This window comes from Coregonus clupeaformis, chromosome 18 (genome assembly GCF_020615455.1).
Source record: "Coregonus clupeaformis isolate EN_2021a chromosome 18, ASM2061545v1, whole genome shotgun sequence".
Lineage (NCBI taxonomy): Eukaryota > Metazoa > Chordata > Actinopteri > Salmoniformes > Salmonidae > Coregonus > Coregonus clupeaformis.
In genome coordinates this window covers 32,463,427-32,478,515 of record NC_059209.1, presented here as the reverse complement: position 1 = coordinate 32,478,515, position 15,089 = coordinate 32,463,427, and the positions used below count along the sequence as shown (strand labels likewise).

At 44.6% G+C, this 15,089-nt stretch overlaps 1 protein-coding gene across 1 annotated transcript; it reads left to right on the top strand.

Annotated features, from left to right (window-relative positions):
- The first annotated feature begins 3,174 nt into the window (after positions 1-3,174).
- LOC121581868 (ELMO domain-containing protein 3) lies at positions 3,175-14,791 on the top strand. The gene is made up of 13 exons (XM_041897249.2): positions 3,175-3,233; positions 3,999-4,510; positions 5,271-5,345; positions 5,913-5,987; positions 6,118-6,187; positions 6,528-6,590; positions 7,500-7,588; positions 7,708-7,831; positions 7,935-8,057; positions 11,805-11,935; positions 12,084-12,160; positions 12,312-12,439; positions 12,566-14,791. Exons 2-13 carry the CDS (start codon positions 4,475-4,477, stop codon positions 12,781-12,783), a joined length of 1,209 nt encoding a protein of 402 aa, XP_041753183.1. The 5' UTR covers positions 3,175-3,233; positions 3,999-4,474; the 3' UTR covers positions 12,784-14,791.
- Positions 14,792-15,089: the final 298 nt, after the last annotated feature.

Sequence of the window (15,089 nt, the reverse complement as noted above, 5' to 3'; positions counted from 1 at the left end):
AAGCTTTTCACCCTCTCCACTGCGGCCCCATCGATGTGGATGGGCGCTCTCTGCTGTCTCCTGAAGTCCACGATCATTTCCTTCATTGTGTTGACATTGAGGGAGAGGTTATTTTTCCTGGCACCACTCCTCCAGGTCCCTCACCTCCTCCCTGTAGGCTGTCTCGTCGTTGTTGGTAATCAGGTCTACCACTGTTGTGTCGTCAGCAAACTTAATGATTGAGTTAGAGACGTACGTGGCCACACAGTCATGGGTGAACAGGAAGTACAGGAGGGGGCTGAGCACGCGCCCTTGTGGGTCCTGAGGGCCCTGAGCTTAGTGATGAGCTTGGAGGGCACTATGGTATTGAATGCTGAGCTGTAGTCGATGAACAGCATTCTTACATAGGTATTCCTCTTGTCCATATGGGATAGGGCAGTGTGCAGTGCGAGGGCATTTGCGTGGATCTGGGGCGGTATGCAAATTGTAGTGGGCCTAGGGTGTTGGGTAAGGTTAGAGGTGATATGATCCTTAACTAGCCTCTCAAAGCACTTCATCATGACAGAAGTGAGTGCTACGGGGCGACAGTCATTTAGTTCAGTTACCTTCGCTTTCTTGGGTACAGGAACAATGGTGGACATCTTGAAGCAAGTGGGGACTACAGACTGGGATAGGGAGAGATTGAATATGTCCGTAAACACTCCAGCCAGCTGGTCTGCACATACTCTGAGGACGCGGCTTGGGATGCCGTTTGGGCCGGCAGCCTTGCAAGGGTTAAGACGCTTACACGTCTTACTCACGTTGGCCACAGAGAACAAGAGCTCACGGTCCTTGTGATCAGCGGTGGCCGGTGGCGATGGCTCTGTGTTTTCCTCGAAGCAGGCGAAGAAGGTGTTTGGCTTGTCTGGGAGCGAAGTGTCGGTGTCCGCGACGTGGCTGGCTTTCCCTTTCTAAGCCGTGATTGTCTGGAGTCCCTGCCACATACGTCTCCTGTCTGAGCCGTTGAATTGAGACTCCACTTTGTCCCTATACGGACGTATTGACATTTGTAGGTTTTTGCTCCAACCGTAATCTAGCACACCTGATTCGAATAATTAGCTGGTTGATAAGATTAATCAGGTTAGTTAAAATCAAATCAAATCAAATGTTATTGGTTGCATACACATATTTTGCAGATGTTATCGCATATTGGTGCAGCGAAATGCTTATGTTTCTACCTCCAACAGTGCAGTAATACCTAACAATTCAAAACAATACAACTGAGATTGGAGTGAAAACGTACAGGAGGGTAGCTCTCCAGGAACAGGGTTGGACAGCCCTGCTACTGTTCACATAATACATGGGAAGAGAATAAGAGACATGGCCAAAAACCTATTTCATGATCAAAGGGGGAAGGGAATGTATAACCTAAAAACACAGCCAAGTGATGATAAGTGAAGTAACTAAACACAATAGACAAAAAAACAATCTGACTATCAAATACAACCCTTGACAAAGATGATAACCATGGTTCAATTCCCTCTTCTGAAAATGCCTTCTCTATGTCCTGGACTGTAAGGTCCCCATGCCCCAGTCTGTTTCTCTGTGGCCGCCAGGCCGGCTAACCCTGTAATGTAGTCCCCATGCCCCAGTCTGTTTCTCTGTGGCCGCCAGGCCGGCTAACCCTGTAATGTAGTCCCCATGCCCCAGTCTGTTTCTCTGTGGCCGCCAGGCCGGCTAACCCTGTAATGTAGTCCCCATGCCCCAGTCTGTTTCTCTGTGGCCGCCAGGCCGGCTAACCCTGATGCTGGATGGGATGGAGAGCACCGGTCTAACTCCCTACTGTACGTCACTCCAGCCCACCCATGTTCTACCACAATGATGTCAAAGGTTTACATAGCTGGCGTGCCAGGCGGGATCTGGTCAGAGAGATGTTATTTCTCAGAGTACATGTCCACGCTGAGCCCTGTGAGCTGACCACACAGCCAGCGACAGCCAGTCACCAGGAATAGCTGCTTTCCTACCACCGTTTGCCCTTCGCCATTGGATAACTGTAAACACATAGGTGAACTAACTGCATGTAGAGTTTATCGTAAAAGTTTTGGCGAAATGTTGGAATGTATTCAATTTGAGGTATTTCTTCCCCTTAATATTTATTTAAAAGCAGAACAGCATGTGAATGTGCAGAGTTAGTCAACTAATACAATGTGACATGGTCCAAGTGTTGGACAGTTTTGTGATTTCCCCTTAAGGTTATGATTGGGTGGGGTTAACCTGACTCTAGGGGCGTGTTCCTCTGCCTAGGCGTTGCTGACGCCTGCCAGATCTTACAACGTCTGGATAGGTATTTTACGTATCAGCTAACCACATAATTTCTCATAGCAATCTGTCAGTCGATGACGTGGCACGCAACCATTGGTTGATGCATGCAACATCTGAACAGATTGTCATTTTAAAATCAATATTTTTCACTTAGAGTATTATTATGTTGTTGAGTGATTGACTATGGCTTTCCAGATCGCCCAACAGTGCTATTTGTAGGGTTAATTCATGTTAAATGCCAGATGTTTATGGGTTTGAAATTAGTAGAGTACAGTAAGGTCACTTCATTCTGACCTGTAGACCTTCGGTAGGCCTACCATACAGCATCTTGCTATATCACAAAAAGGGCCTCAGTACGCACACACACGCACACAAGAAGCAGGTATGGGTGGCAGGTAGCCTAGCGTTAAAGTGTTGGGCCAGTAACTGAAAGGTTGCTAGTTTCAATCCCTGAGCCAACAAGGTGAAAGAAATCTGTTTATGTGTCCTTGAGGAAGGCACTTAACCTTAATTGCTCCAGGGTCGCAGTAGATAATGGCAGACCCTACACTGGCTGTGACCCCCCTCTCTGTGTGTGTCTCCGGGGGAGTTGGGATATGCAAAGATTTTAATTTCACAGGTGTATAATACACACGTGAAACAAGACAAATATAAGCACCCACCAAATTATTATTATTATTATCACACATTATTTCTGGCCACTTTACAGGACAGGTGCATTATGGTTATATAGTTTTTATATTACCATAAATGACTAACTATACCACCGATTTGCATTGTCCAGTACAATCAAGGTCCATTCTGGGAAACGTATCCCTGGGTTAGCTTTAGCCATGACGTAATCGAAAAGGAACCGGCACAGGCAGAGCAGGAAACCACAATTCCCAGAATGCACTTGAAGTTAACTGTGTAAAGGGGGAAGGGAAACTGAGATTGGAAGGAGAGAAACTGAGGTAAAATAAATAGTATTAAACTAATATATAGACAATCGCTGCTGTTATATTAATGTTTAAAAAACTGAGAGAAATCAAAAATATCCGGAAAATGTGTGGTTGGCTTGTGGAAACAGATTGCATGATTGTGGAAAAAGGCTAGCTGGATGACAGTTCTGAGCCACTGATGTTGAGTTAGCTAGTAGTAGCCAGTTGACTGTCTAAGTATAAATGTTATGCAACCCAAAAAAACATGCATTCATGATATATGTAGATAAATAGCAATATTGACCTGACGATAAAATCAATGCTAGCATCTGTTAAAAGTTAATGTACTGTAGACTAACTAGCCGTAGCCTGTCAGCTCTGCTTCAGTGGTCAGCGCACGTAGCTTCCTAGCATACCGGTAGTTAGCTTAGCTATGACAGTTACTGGGAACGTTAACCAAGTTTCAGATTGTACCATGACGTTTTTGCATAAACATATAACGTTAGCTAGCTAGCTAACCACTTTTTTTTGTGTAGGGTGTGAGTTGGTCTTTGGCACTAGCTAACCTAGCTACAGTAGCTCATGTTGGCCATTTGGTAATGTTAGCTAGTTTGACAGCTTGATAACGATTCGATGTAGCTAGCTAATCATTCAATGAGTTTGGTTTGGATAATTTCCCCAAAGAAAATAGACCGTCATTGATCAGTTTGTGTTTATGAACAATTATAATTATGCTTTTGGCATTCTATTTATGAAATAGCGAGCTACCCACCTTATTTTTTCTGCCCCAAATTGCAGATATCCATGACAACCAGTTTGACATACGATGGCATGAGTGCCCCCTATTGGTTGGATCTTGTCAAGGAGAAGCCACACTCCAACTGCAAGACTTCACCAAGACTCACCCCACCTTGGCTTGAGCATTGTTATATTGTGGATGTGAGGTGCCGACGTTGAGTGTCAAAGCAATGAAGCGGCTGGGAAAGAGAGAGGCCACCCCAGATCAGCAGTGTCCATATCCAGCTCTGCAGCCCCTCTAATGGGGCAGGATGCAAAACAAATGTATTCAATGAGATCTACCTGTTGACTACTCTGGACCTAGACAGCGAGAGGAAGGAAGGGGACATTTGACAAGCAGTATTTGTGGAAAGGGACACAACAGACAACATGGGGGTCTTCCCAGTAGCTCTTCTGACCACCTCATTCTGGGAAAAAAGGCTTTAAAGGGTAGAACAGGGATTACACACTCACACACAGACACACACACTCATGCCATGGAAGGGGACAGTGGTGTCACAGCACACACAGAGGTAGGTGTTTTAACCTTGCATAGCCTAACCTTTTAAAGTGTGATTGGCAGTCTCACCAGCTGTATACAATGAAATGGAACAGTATCAGTCAAGTTTCAAATCAACATTTTGACCTTATGGCCTTGGTTGCAGTCTGTTTGATCTGTTCGCATGTTACCTGGATACTGATTGTGTGATACCATCACAAGTGTAGACAATGTGGGTGCGGTGTGGTGGTATTCATTCAGATTGCACATGGAAACTTGCTGCAGTAACAGATCTATCTGCTTCACAGTAAAACCTCCTAGTAGTGTATACACATCCATTTCTCAGCTATTTCTCAGGTGAGCATGGCTGAGTTCACTTTTGGGGGACCTAATTAACTGCAGGTATCTCTGCGTCTGTCTATTGACATGCCCTTAAAATGTGTTATGCTTAGGGGACTTTCCCTCTCTCCCTTCTGTATTTAATCCCCTTTGTTTTAGTGAGTGAAGGAGGAAGTAATGAAGCAGCTTCCCCTCTAGTGTTTACATGGGGAAATAAAAGGTTTCCACTAGCAAGTAGCCTAACAGTTCCCTCTCTGCTTAGCAATAATCTCCCTGCAGTGTCTGCCTGTCTGTCTGTCTGCCCTGGCACTGTGCCATCCTGCACAGGTGAGAAGGCTACCGCTAATTCCACAGAGACGTTCCTGCCCTCTTCTCTCCTACTCATTCATGCCACTCTGGTGCTGTGTGTGTGTCTGATGATTCCTCTTGTCTGTGCTGTCCCCTCCCCCTGTCAGGGTCTGAATGGTGTGTTCCATCATGAATGTAAAGAGACAGAGGAGCTAACCAATAGCCACTCCAACCACAAACCCGTGAGTACAACAACCGACCAGAGTTTCCCATTTAGAGTTTCCCATGACCAGATCTTGTGTTGTCAGAGTTATGGACTGGTAGCTTTTTGGTCCTGCTGTTCTATGTTGCATTGTAGGGCTGGGAATTGCCAGGGATCTCACCATACGATATTATCACGATGCTTAGGTGCCGATACGATATGTATTGAGATCCTCACGATTCTTTGTATTCCAAACATATTGCTCACTGTATGGCTGCTGCAGAGAGACGAGAGAGCATTAGAAAACAACTAGTTTTGATCAGACATGTAAATAAAAGTGCCGAAAACGTGTTGGCTCACTATTTAAAAAGAAGATGGAGAATAAGCTATAGGATGACAAATACCGGAGTTTTGGCGCCGGTACAGCTGACTAGCGCTAGCTAACGCTACCTACAGTCTTTACAAATTGATACTTGGAGTCACATATCGATATAATATCGTCCAAGAAGAATATTGCGATATGTAACTATGAATTCCCCCCCCCCCATCACTGTCACATTGTGTAACCTGTTGTGTTATGTAACCTGTTGTGTTTCTGTATTCCCAGGTGATCAATGGACTGACGCCATGTCATAGTGTCAAAGAGCACGCCAACGGCAGTTCATTGCTCAAATCTCTGCCAGTGAGTTGCTCTATACAGGCCCTCATCATGTCAAAGATGTGACAGAAACCGTCCGTCACATCACCACTGTTGCTGTTCTCTTTCTTTTAGAGTTTCTGTGTTTACATATATTTTATTGTGATTCGTTTAGATTTCAGCTCTGAAGCAGAATGGCCTTCTGCAGTCCCTGGCAGCAGGAGGAGAGCAACCCAAGATAGAAAGTAAGATAGACACACACACACACACCACTCTTCCCAATGGAACAACCATGTATCCTAGCTACCAGACCTCCCTAGCACGTCCCCTCAGGAGTGAGGTTGGAGAGATGAGGGGCAGGATATGATATGGTTATGTCATGGTCTAGAGCAGGGTTTCCCAAGCTCGGTTGGGAACCCCCCCACCCCCCCGTGCACATTTTGGTTTTTGCCTTAGGACTACACAGCTGATTGAAATAACCACCATATCAACATGGCAGAACGATTACTCAGCTGTGTATGTTGTTGCAGGTTAGCTGTATATGTGTGTGTTTCTCCTCACCTGTGTGTATGTGGGTGTTTTCAGGGGAGAGTGCGGATGTGGAGCAGGCTAGAGAGGAGTGGGAGGCTCTAGAGAGTATCCAACCAGGTGAGTTGTTGTTAGGGGCAACATCTCCCTACTCCCTGGCTGCCTGAAAGCTGTGCCTGTATTTCTCCTCCCCTGTCATTTGTGTGTTTTTATTTGTATTTTATTTTATTTGTATACATACTGTACGTCTTTAATGTCTTTGTTAATGTTTTAAATGTATGTAAATTGTAAAGTGTTTTTGTCTATAATGGGTTGGAACCAAAATTATTTTCTAATCGTTTCGTTCCACAATTTTCTTCGTTCCGTTCCACTATTCTGACCAGCGAAATAATGTTCTGAACCGGTTCGTACCCCAAAAAAGTATATGGCAGCGGTTTATGGCACTGTGTCGCAGCCGGCCGCGACAGGGAGACCCATGAGGCGGCGCAAAATTGGCCCAGCGTCGTCCGGGTTAGGGGAGGGTTTGGCCGGCCGGGATGTCCTTGTCCATCGCGCTCTAGCGACTCCTGTGGCGGGCAGGGCGCATGCACGCTGACACGGCGGCAGTTGTATGGTGTTTCCCCCGAAACATTGGTGCGGCTGGCTTCCGGGTGTCAAGAAACAGTGCGGCTTGCAGGGTCGTGTTTCGGGGGACGCATGGCTCTCGACCTTCGCTTCTCCCAAGTCCGTACAGGAGTTGCAGCGATGGGACAAGACTGTAACTACCAATTGGATATCACAAAATTGGGGGTAAAAAAAAAAAAAAAGGACCCGAAATAAATGATATAAACCATTACTTGTTTTTGGTTAGAACTGGTTCAGAACATTATTTTACTGGTCAGAACAGTGGAACAGAACCCCCCAAAAAAAGGTTATGTTCATAACGAAACAATTGGAAAATAATCTTGGTTCCAACCCATGATCATAAATCCTCCATTCTAGGTTGAATCTGAGTCTGTTGATGTCTGTTATTGACCTGTGTGTCTCCAGTGGTCAGTGAGGAGTCCAGTCCCACCCCTATCATCTCCTTTAACGAGGCGCTGCAGCACTTCCAGACCACAGACCTTGGAGAGCTGCTGGTAAGGTCCGTCTGTCTGTCTGTGTATGGGGGTTTGATGACTGCATTGTAGATTCTCACTCTCACCATCAATTGAGAACATTTTTCAGTTTGCGTTTTGTCCCCTATCTCTCTCCGTAGAAGAAGATCCAGCCCACCATCCGCAGGACGGGTCTGGCCACTCTCACACACTTCCTGTTCGGCCCGCCGCGACTTCACCGAGAACTACTGGAGGAGAGGGACCTGGTCTTTGCCATCGCACAGTGTAAGATAGAGTGTGTATGTGCGCGCGTGTGTGTTTGAGAGAGGGCGAGAGATTCGTTTTGCAGACTATAAGAGATCGATTGTGTGCGTGTTCCTCTCTGTAGGTTCTCTGGATAACAGTCAGGCTGTACACCTGCGTGTTCTACAGACCATCTATAAGAGGCTGACAGGCAGCAAGCTGGACTGTCCTCGATTCGGCACCCACTGGGAGAACTTGGGCTTTCAGGGTGAGAGACATCTTCTGCATCATGCTTTATTTCAGAGGTCACCAACCTTTTCTGAGTCAAGATCACTTTATGAGTCAAAATGCAAGCCGAGATCTACCGCTCAGATTTTTTAAAAACATGACTTAAAAAACGTAAGCCGATGCAACATTTAACCAATTAAAAACCGTTCTATAGCAATGAGGTTTGTGTAGGCAATTGGCCCAATACATTATCACTGCATATTGGCTTTGCTTAAATTTCCCTGCCAATGTTGTACTTCTCAGACCATTTTGAAATACTATTTCAACATTTTTGGTATATGATCACACTGGTAATAGATCATTTGTTGTATTACTTGTGAGGCACGGCTGAGTGAGCATAATATACAGTGGCTTGCGAAAGTATTCACCCCCCTTAGCATTTTTACTATTTTGTTGCCTTACAACCTGGAATTAAAATGGGGTTTGTATCATTTGATTTACACAACATGCCTACCACTTTGAAGATGCAAAATAATTTTTTTTGTGAAACAAACAAGAAATAAGACAAAAAAAACAGTTATTGAGCGTGCATAACTATTCACCCCCCCAAAGTCAATACTTTGTAGAGCCACCTTTTTCAGCAATTACAGCTGCAAGTCTCTTGGGGTATGTCTCTATAAGCTTGGCACATCTAGCCACTGGGATTTTTGCCCATTCTTCAAGGCAAAACTGCTCCAGCTTCTTCAAGTTGGATGGGTTCCGCTGGTGTACAGCAATCTTTAAGTCATACCACACATTCTCAATTGGATTGAGGTCGGCTGGGCTTTGACTAGGCCATTCCAAGACATTTAAATGTTTCCCCTTAAACCACTTGAGTGTTGCTTTAGCAGTATGCTTAGGGTCATTGTCCTGCTGGAAGATTAACCTCCGTCCCAGTCTCAAATCTCTGGAAGACTGAAACAGGTTTCCCTCAAGAATTTCCCTGTATTTAGCGCCATCCATCATTCCTTCAATTCTGACCAGTTTCCCAGTCCCAGCCGATGAAAAACATCCCCACAGCATGATGCTGCCACCACCATGCTTCACTGTGGGGATGGTGTTCTCGGGGTGATGAGAGGTGTTGGATTTGCGCCAGACATAGCGTTTTCCCTGATGGCCAAAAAGCTCAATTTTTGTCTCATCTGACCAGAGTACCTTCTTCCATATGTTTGGGGAGTCTCCCACATGCCTTTTGGTGAACACCAAACGTGTTTGCTTATTTTTTTCTTTAAGCAATGACTTTTTTCAGGCCACTCTTCCATAAAGCCCAGCTCTGTGGAGTGTATGGCTTAAAGTGGTCCTATGGACAGATACTCCAATCTCCGCTGTGGAGCTTTGCAGCTCCTTCAGGGTTATCTTTAGTCTCTTTGTTGCCTCGCTGATTAAAGCCCTCCTTGCCTGGTCTGTGAGTTTTGGTGGGCGGCCCTTTCTTGGCAGGTTTGTTGTGGTGCCATATTCTTTAAATTTTTTAATAATGGATTTAATGGTGCTCCGTGGGATGTTCAAAGTTTCTGATATTTTTTTATAACCCAACCCTGATCTGTACTTCTCCACAACTTTGTCCCTGACCTATTTGGAGAGCTCCTTGGTCTTCATGGTGCTGCTTGCTTGGTGGTGCCCCTTGCTTAGTGGTGTTGCAGACTCTGGGGCCTTTCAGAACAGATTGCACACAGGTGGACTTTATTTAACTAATTATGTGACTTCTGGTAATTGGTTGCACCAGATCTTATTTAGGGGCTTCATAGCAAAGGGGGTGAATACATATGCACGCACCACTTTTCCGTTATTTAATCTTTACAATTTTTTGAAAGAAGTTATTTATTTAATTTCACCAATTTGGACTATTTTGTGTATGTCCATTACATGAAATCCAAATAAAAATAATTTTAAATTACAGGTTGTAATGCAACAAAATAGGAAAACGCCAAGGGGGATGAATACTTTTGCAAGGCACTGTGTATATATATATATATATATACCGGTATGTGTTTTTTTTTTTACTGGACTGATGGCCTGCATCTGATGATCAGTCTGAGGGGAGGGAGCAGCGGTGAGGCTGCCTCACCCGACTCACCATCGCTCCTCTCTCCCTCCCTCCGATGAGAAAAGGGGACACAGTCTTCCAGCTGATGGCGAAACTCAAGTCACACTGCATTATTTCTGCCTCATGCACCAATTAATGTTGTTACTCCTATGACCAGAGAAAGTGAAATATTCCTTGATATTAAAAAAGACACAAGCCGCTAATAATAATAACGCAAGCTTATCGGAACACTTTGCTATACTTATTCATTGCAGCTGCAGTGCAGGTTGTAGTGTGAGTGGAAGTAGGGAGAACATACATTTTATGGCTTATAAAAGTGTTGAACAAAGTGTTAACAGTGCTGAATAATAACAACTTAAACATGAACTTACTCATAAAAACAGCAGCTCTTTGCTGTATTCGTTGAGTCTGTCTCTAGTCATGGTTTTGAAATCTCATAGTATCAACTTTGCTGTGCGCTCGAGGCTTCTTTTTACAGTCTATGGCGTGAGGAAACTGTGCAGACATGGTGATCTGAGCTATCTGATTGGCGAGTGGTAGGGCTATAAGTGCACTTGATTTGCTCTCTGGGCCTGACGGAAAGGCAGAGTTCTAACTTCAGACACATTAAATGGTTCAAAATGGGAACACTTTGCCTTCCCGGCGCTAGGGGTGCTGAATCGAGTGCACCTAATGCCAACAGCACGAAGCTAATAAAAAAAAATAGCAACGTAAGGCTTTATCGTTAGGTTTTTGACAGAAATGTTTGGTAATCGACTAGGAATGCCTTGTCAATCGACTGGTAGGTGACCACTGCTTTATTAGATGCCACTCTCACACAGAGATTAAAACCCCCTAGAGTCGATTGACGCACCGATGCGTCAATTTAATTTACATTTAAAAAAAATCCCCATCAAAATCTGTCAGTTTAAGAGATATCTGTTATTTTGCATTGGATGCGTCTCAATCCACCACATCCGCCAGTGTCGCACTTCTGCATTTGCGGTGAAAGGTGGCATAGCTAGAGCGGTGTTTGTCAGACCATTTGACATCCCGAGAATCGGTCTTCTCACGGAAACGTCTGTAGCGTCTGAACTGTTTGACCTACAAAACTATTATGACCACCCAATGGAAAGATGAGACTTTCACGAACACGATGGTGTTCTCCGTTTTGCTCTACGACCCCCACAAGTGTCACGGGGGTCTTGCCTGAAGGTAACCGGTAGCGGTTTAAAGAAACGAATGGAAGTATGAAGGGAGTTTTGTGCCTTCAGGCAAGTCCCCCAGGAAGGGGTTAAATATAGTTTTTATACTTTATGATTCAATTTATTTATGTGTTATTCAATGTGTTTCTATGGGCTTCAACAGTAAAGGCCAAAATCAATATTTTATAAAATCATTTTTTTATACTTTTTATTTTATACCTAAAGGGGTCCTAAAATTCAAAATCAAATAGCTAAATGATCTATAGTATGACCATCTAAAATAATTCCATATGTCAGCTTAGCACCACCCCTACCCCAACGTCTTAGACTAAATAATGAATGATTACTGTAAATAGTTGATAAGATTAGATTTATACTTTTTATAAAGAAATGAACAAAACACTGAAATGATAACGTGTGTGTCTGTGTATTTGTGTGTGTGCGTGCTTGTCTGTATGTGTGTGTGTTTTCTGTGCGTTTGTTTGTGTGTGTGTGTGTGTGTGTGTGTGTGTGTGTGTAGGTACAGACCCAGCCACAGACCTGCGTGGTACAGGTTTTCTGGGGCTGATGCATACCTTGTACCTGGTAATGGACCCTGAGACACTCCCTCTAGCCAGAGACATCTACAAGCTGTCCCAGCACCCCACACAGGTACACACACACAAACATACACACACTGGCCACACACTGTTCAGGTGAGGGCAGTTTCAAAGAAGTGGGGACATCTATTAAATGTGTGCTTGCCTACTTGAATAGTCTATTTACAAACCTATACTCTTTCTTCCCAATCTTTCTCTAGAACTTTCCATTCTGTGTGATGTCCCTCAATATGACCTGTATCGCCCTGCATGCACTCAGAGAAGAGGCCCTGTCCAAGTAAGTGTCCTGCCCTACTCCTCTACGACAGACAGACAGACACATTGGCTTGACAGTCACTCACAAGTGCTTAGTCACTTAGTTAAAGGAAATTCACACATTTGTGTGTTTGTGGTTCTTTGTGTGGTTGTGTGTGTGTGCGGTGCTCCAGGGAGTGTAACCGTCGTCAGCAGGTGGTGGGGGTGTTGAATGAGTTCTACGTTGCCACGTTCCTGCACCTCTACCAGCTGTGGAAGAGCCAGCAGAAGACTATCTCTGACTCTGGCTTCGTCCTGAAAGGTAACTCACTGGGTTTGTACTCCAGGCTTAACCAAGCCCAGTTCTTTTAGCAGAGTGTCATGTCATTATTAATAACATCCCTTTGCAACACAATCACATCCCCACTGTGTCTCTGCTCCCTTCCAGAAGTGGAGCTGTTTGCCAAAAAGAACCCCAAGCAGATGCTGCGTCGACTGGATGTCTTCTTGAGGGAGAGGAGGTCCCCGGACCCCACGGCCCAGCAACCCTCACCCTGCCTGGGGGGGAGAGGGGACAGGTCTGAGGGAACCAGGGGCAAGGAGATGCACTTTACTGGAGTGTGTGAGCTACCACTAAACATGGAGGGAGAGGCCAGGCTCATCTGAGAGGGAGAGAGCGAGAGAGAGTCTGTCTGTCTGTGAGTACGGCTAGACTAGTCTGAGCTAGAAAGAGAGAGAGAGTGTTTGTGTCAGTTGTGTGTTTGGGGACCCGACCAAGCCTTGACCCACTCCCTGCGGTCCTTTCCCATTGATGCTGTAAAACTGCTGTCAGATCAGTATGTATGGAGTCACTCACTCCTCTCCCAACAGAAGTGCTTGACGGTGTGGCGGACATTCATAACAATAAATCACAGACATGGGACTGATGAATAGAAGATGTTATTAAATAGAGAGAGTGAATGAAATGTTAGCTTTTCAAGGACTGGTGTGGGTGCAGAGAGTGGGTGTGGGTGCAGGCTTTGTTCCAGCCAAGCAGTAGCGCACCTGATTCTACTAATCATCCAATCATAGTTGGTTTATTGAGGCCAAATCAGAAGCTGCCAAACCCCAGGGCTTCTATCTGTCTACAGCACTAGTAGAGTTCTGGAAGGCTGTAGTGTCTATAACTGTCTTCTACTGTCAGCAGAACTCTGTGTGTGTGTGTGTGTGTGTGTGTGTGTGTGTGTGTGTGTGTGTGCGCGCTCTAGGTATGGAGATTAAGGTGTGTGTTGGCTATAGGGAGTTGGAACAGTGAGCCCTGTGTCTGTGTATGAAGTCAGGCCGATGTGTGTGTGTCTGGGCTCGGATGGTTCTTGTCTCAGTCCCAGTGCAGGTTAAATAGGCCCAGAGCCCCTGGTTGTTTGGGGGATATATTTTTGAATAATTGAATAACTATGTTAGTCCTTTCCTAAGGGATAGATGCCATAACAATACATGAAATGATACTGTATATGAAAATGATATTATATTATGGATATAGCACTTGATGATAGTTGCAGAATGAGAGGGACTTCTTCTGCTAGGAAACTCAGGAAGACGGTTCAAATGATACCCTGGTCCCTATATAGTGCTCTACTATTGATCATCTTCCCTGTGTTGCTTTGGTCAAAAGTAGTGAACTACATAATGAATAGGGTTTCATTTGAGATGAATGGTCAGTCAAGGCAACAGCTGACTAGCTATTGGGTGGCAGAGCGTGTCAGTGAGCTGGTTTAGTCTGACTAGTGATAAAAGTCTGCTGGGAGCGTTCTACATACATTCCGTTACAGAGCATCCAACTGGAGTTGTTTGACAAGTGCAAGATAAAAGTCAATTGTGTGTGTGTCTTCTGACTAAATGCATAGTGCACACAAATTACACATGTGCCTCATCTCATGGATACCTAGAATGAGCTAAAGGTTAGTGTCCAGAGATAACTTAGTATTGTTATGATGAGGTATATTTGTGAATTGTCTCTTTTTCTAAATGATAAGTTGATAGTGGTGATAACGGTGAAGGGTGTATCTCTATGAAGGTGTACAGTAAGCAATCCCAACTCTGTCATAGATCATAATAATAATAACAGTGTTGTATGATGAGGGAAATCCTTCCTTATTCCAGGGTGTGTGATGATACAGTATTACAGGGGAGCGTAGCTCTGCAGTCACAATCAGTAGCATGTTCAGGTAGCACCGGTACTGTAACCTCATTGTTGTTTTACCTTCCTTGTAAAGCTTGTTGCTCTTGGTCATGTGGTCTGATTTACAATCTTTAGTGTCGGTGCTGTTACTACAGTACATTCACAACATCCCCTCTACAACAGTCATCTAGTTAGTAGAGCTACTCAGTGGATTCATGTTTTGTGAGGTACTTGTAGATCTTCGGTAGCCGGTTCTTAAATGTGATCTTTGTCTTCTGGGATGAAAGTAGAACAAGCAGGAGGGTCCTGTCTCTAAGGGCAGATCATCAGGTTGGATGTATCACTGGATCAGGGGTTAAAGTATGCACATCTAGAAACATGATAAGCGTGGACATTATCAGCTACTAAATGTAGCCTATCTTGTTTTATTGGGTTATTTACAAGCACATCACTATCCAGTGCCTTCGGAAAGTATTCAGACCCCTTGACTTTTTCCACATTTTGTTACGTTACAGCCTTACTCTAAAATTGATTGAATAGTTTTTTCCCCCCCTCATCAATCTACACACAATACCCCATAATGACAAAGCAAAAACAGGTTTGTATATTTTTTACTCAGTATTTGGTTGAAGCACCTTTGGCAGCGATTACAGCCTTGAGTCTTCTTGGGTATGATGCTACAAGCTTGGCACACCTGTATTTGGGGAGTTTCTGCCATTCATCTCTGCAGATCCTCTCAAGCTCTGTCAGGTTGGATGGGGAGCGTCGCTGCACAGCTATTTTCAGGTCTCTCCAGAGATGTTCGGTCGGGTTC

Coding starts and splice junctions, on each gene's coding strand:
- LOC121581868 (XM_041897249.2), top strand. CDS start 4,475: ATGGAAGGGGACAGTGGTGTCACAGCACACACAGAG. Junction 6,591..7,499: donor TCTAGAGAGTATCCAACCAG/GTGAGTTGTTGT, acceptor GTGTGTCTCCAG/TGGTCAGTGAGGAGTCCAGT. Junction 7,589..7,707: donor CAGACCTTGGAGAGCTGCTG/GTAAGGTCCGTC, acceptor CTCTCTCCGTAG/AAGAAGATCCAGCCCACCAT.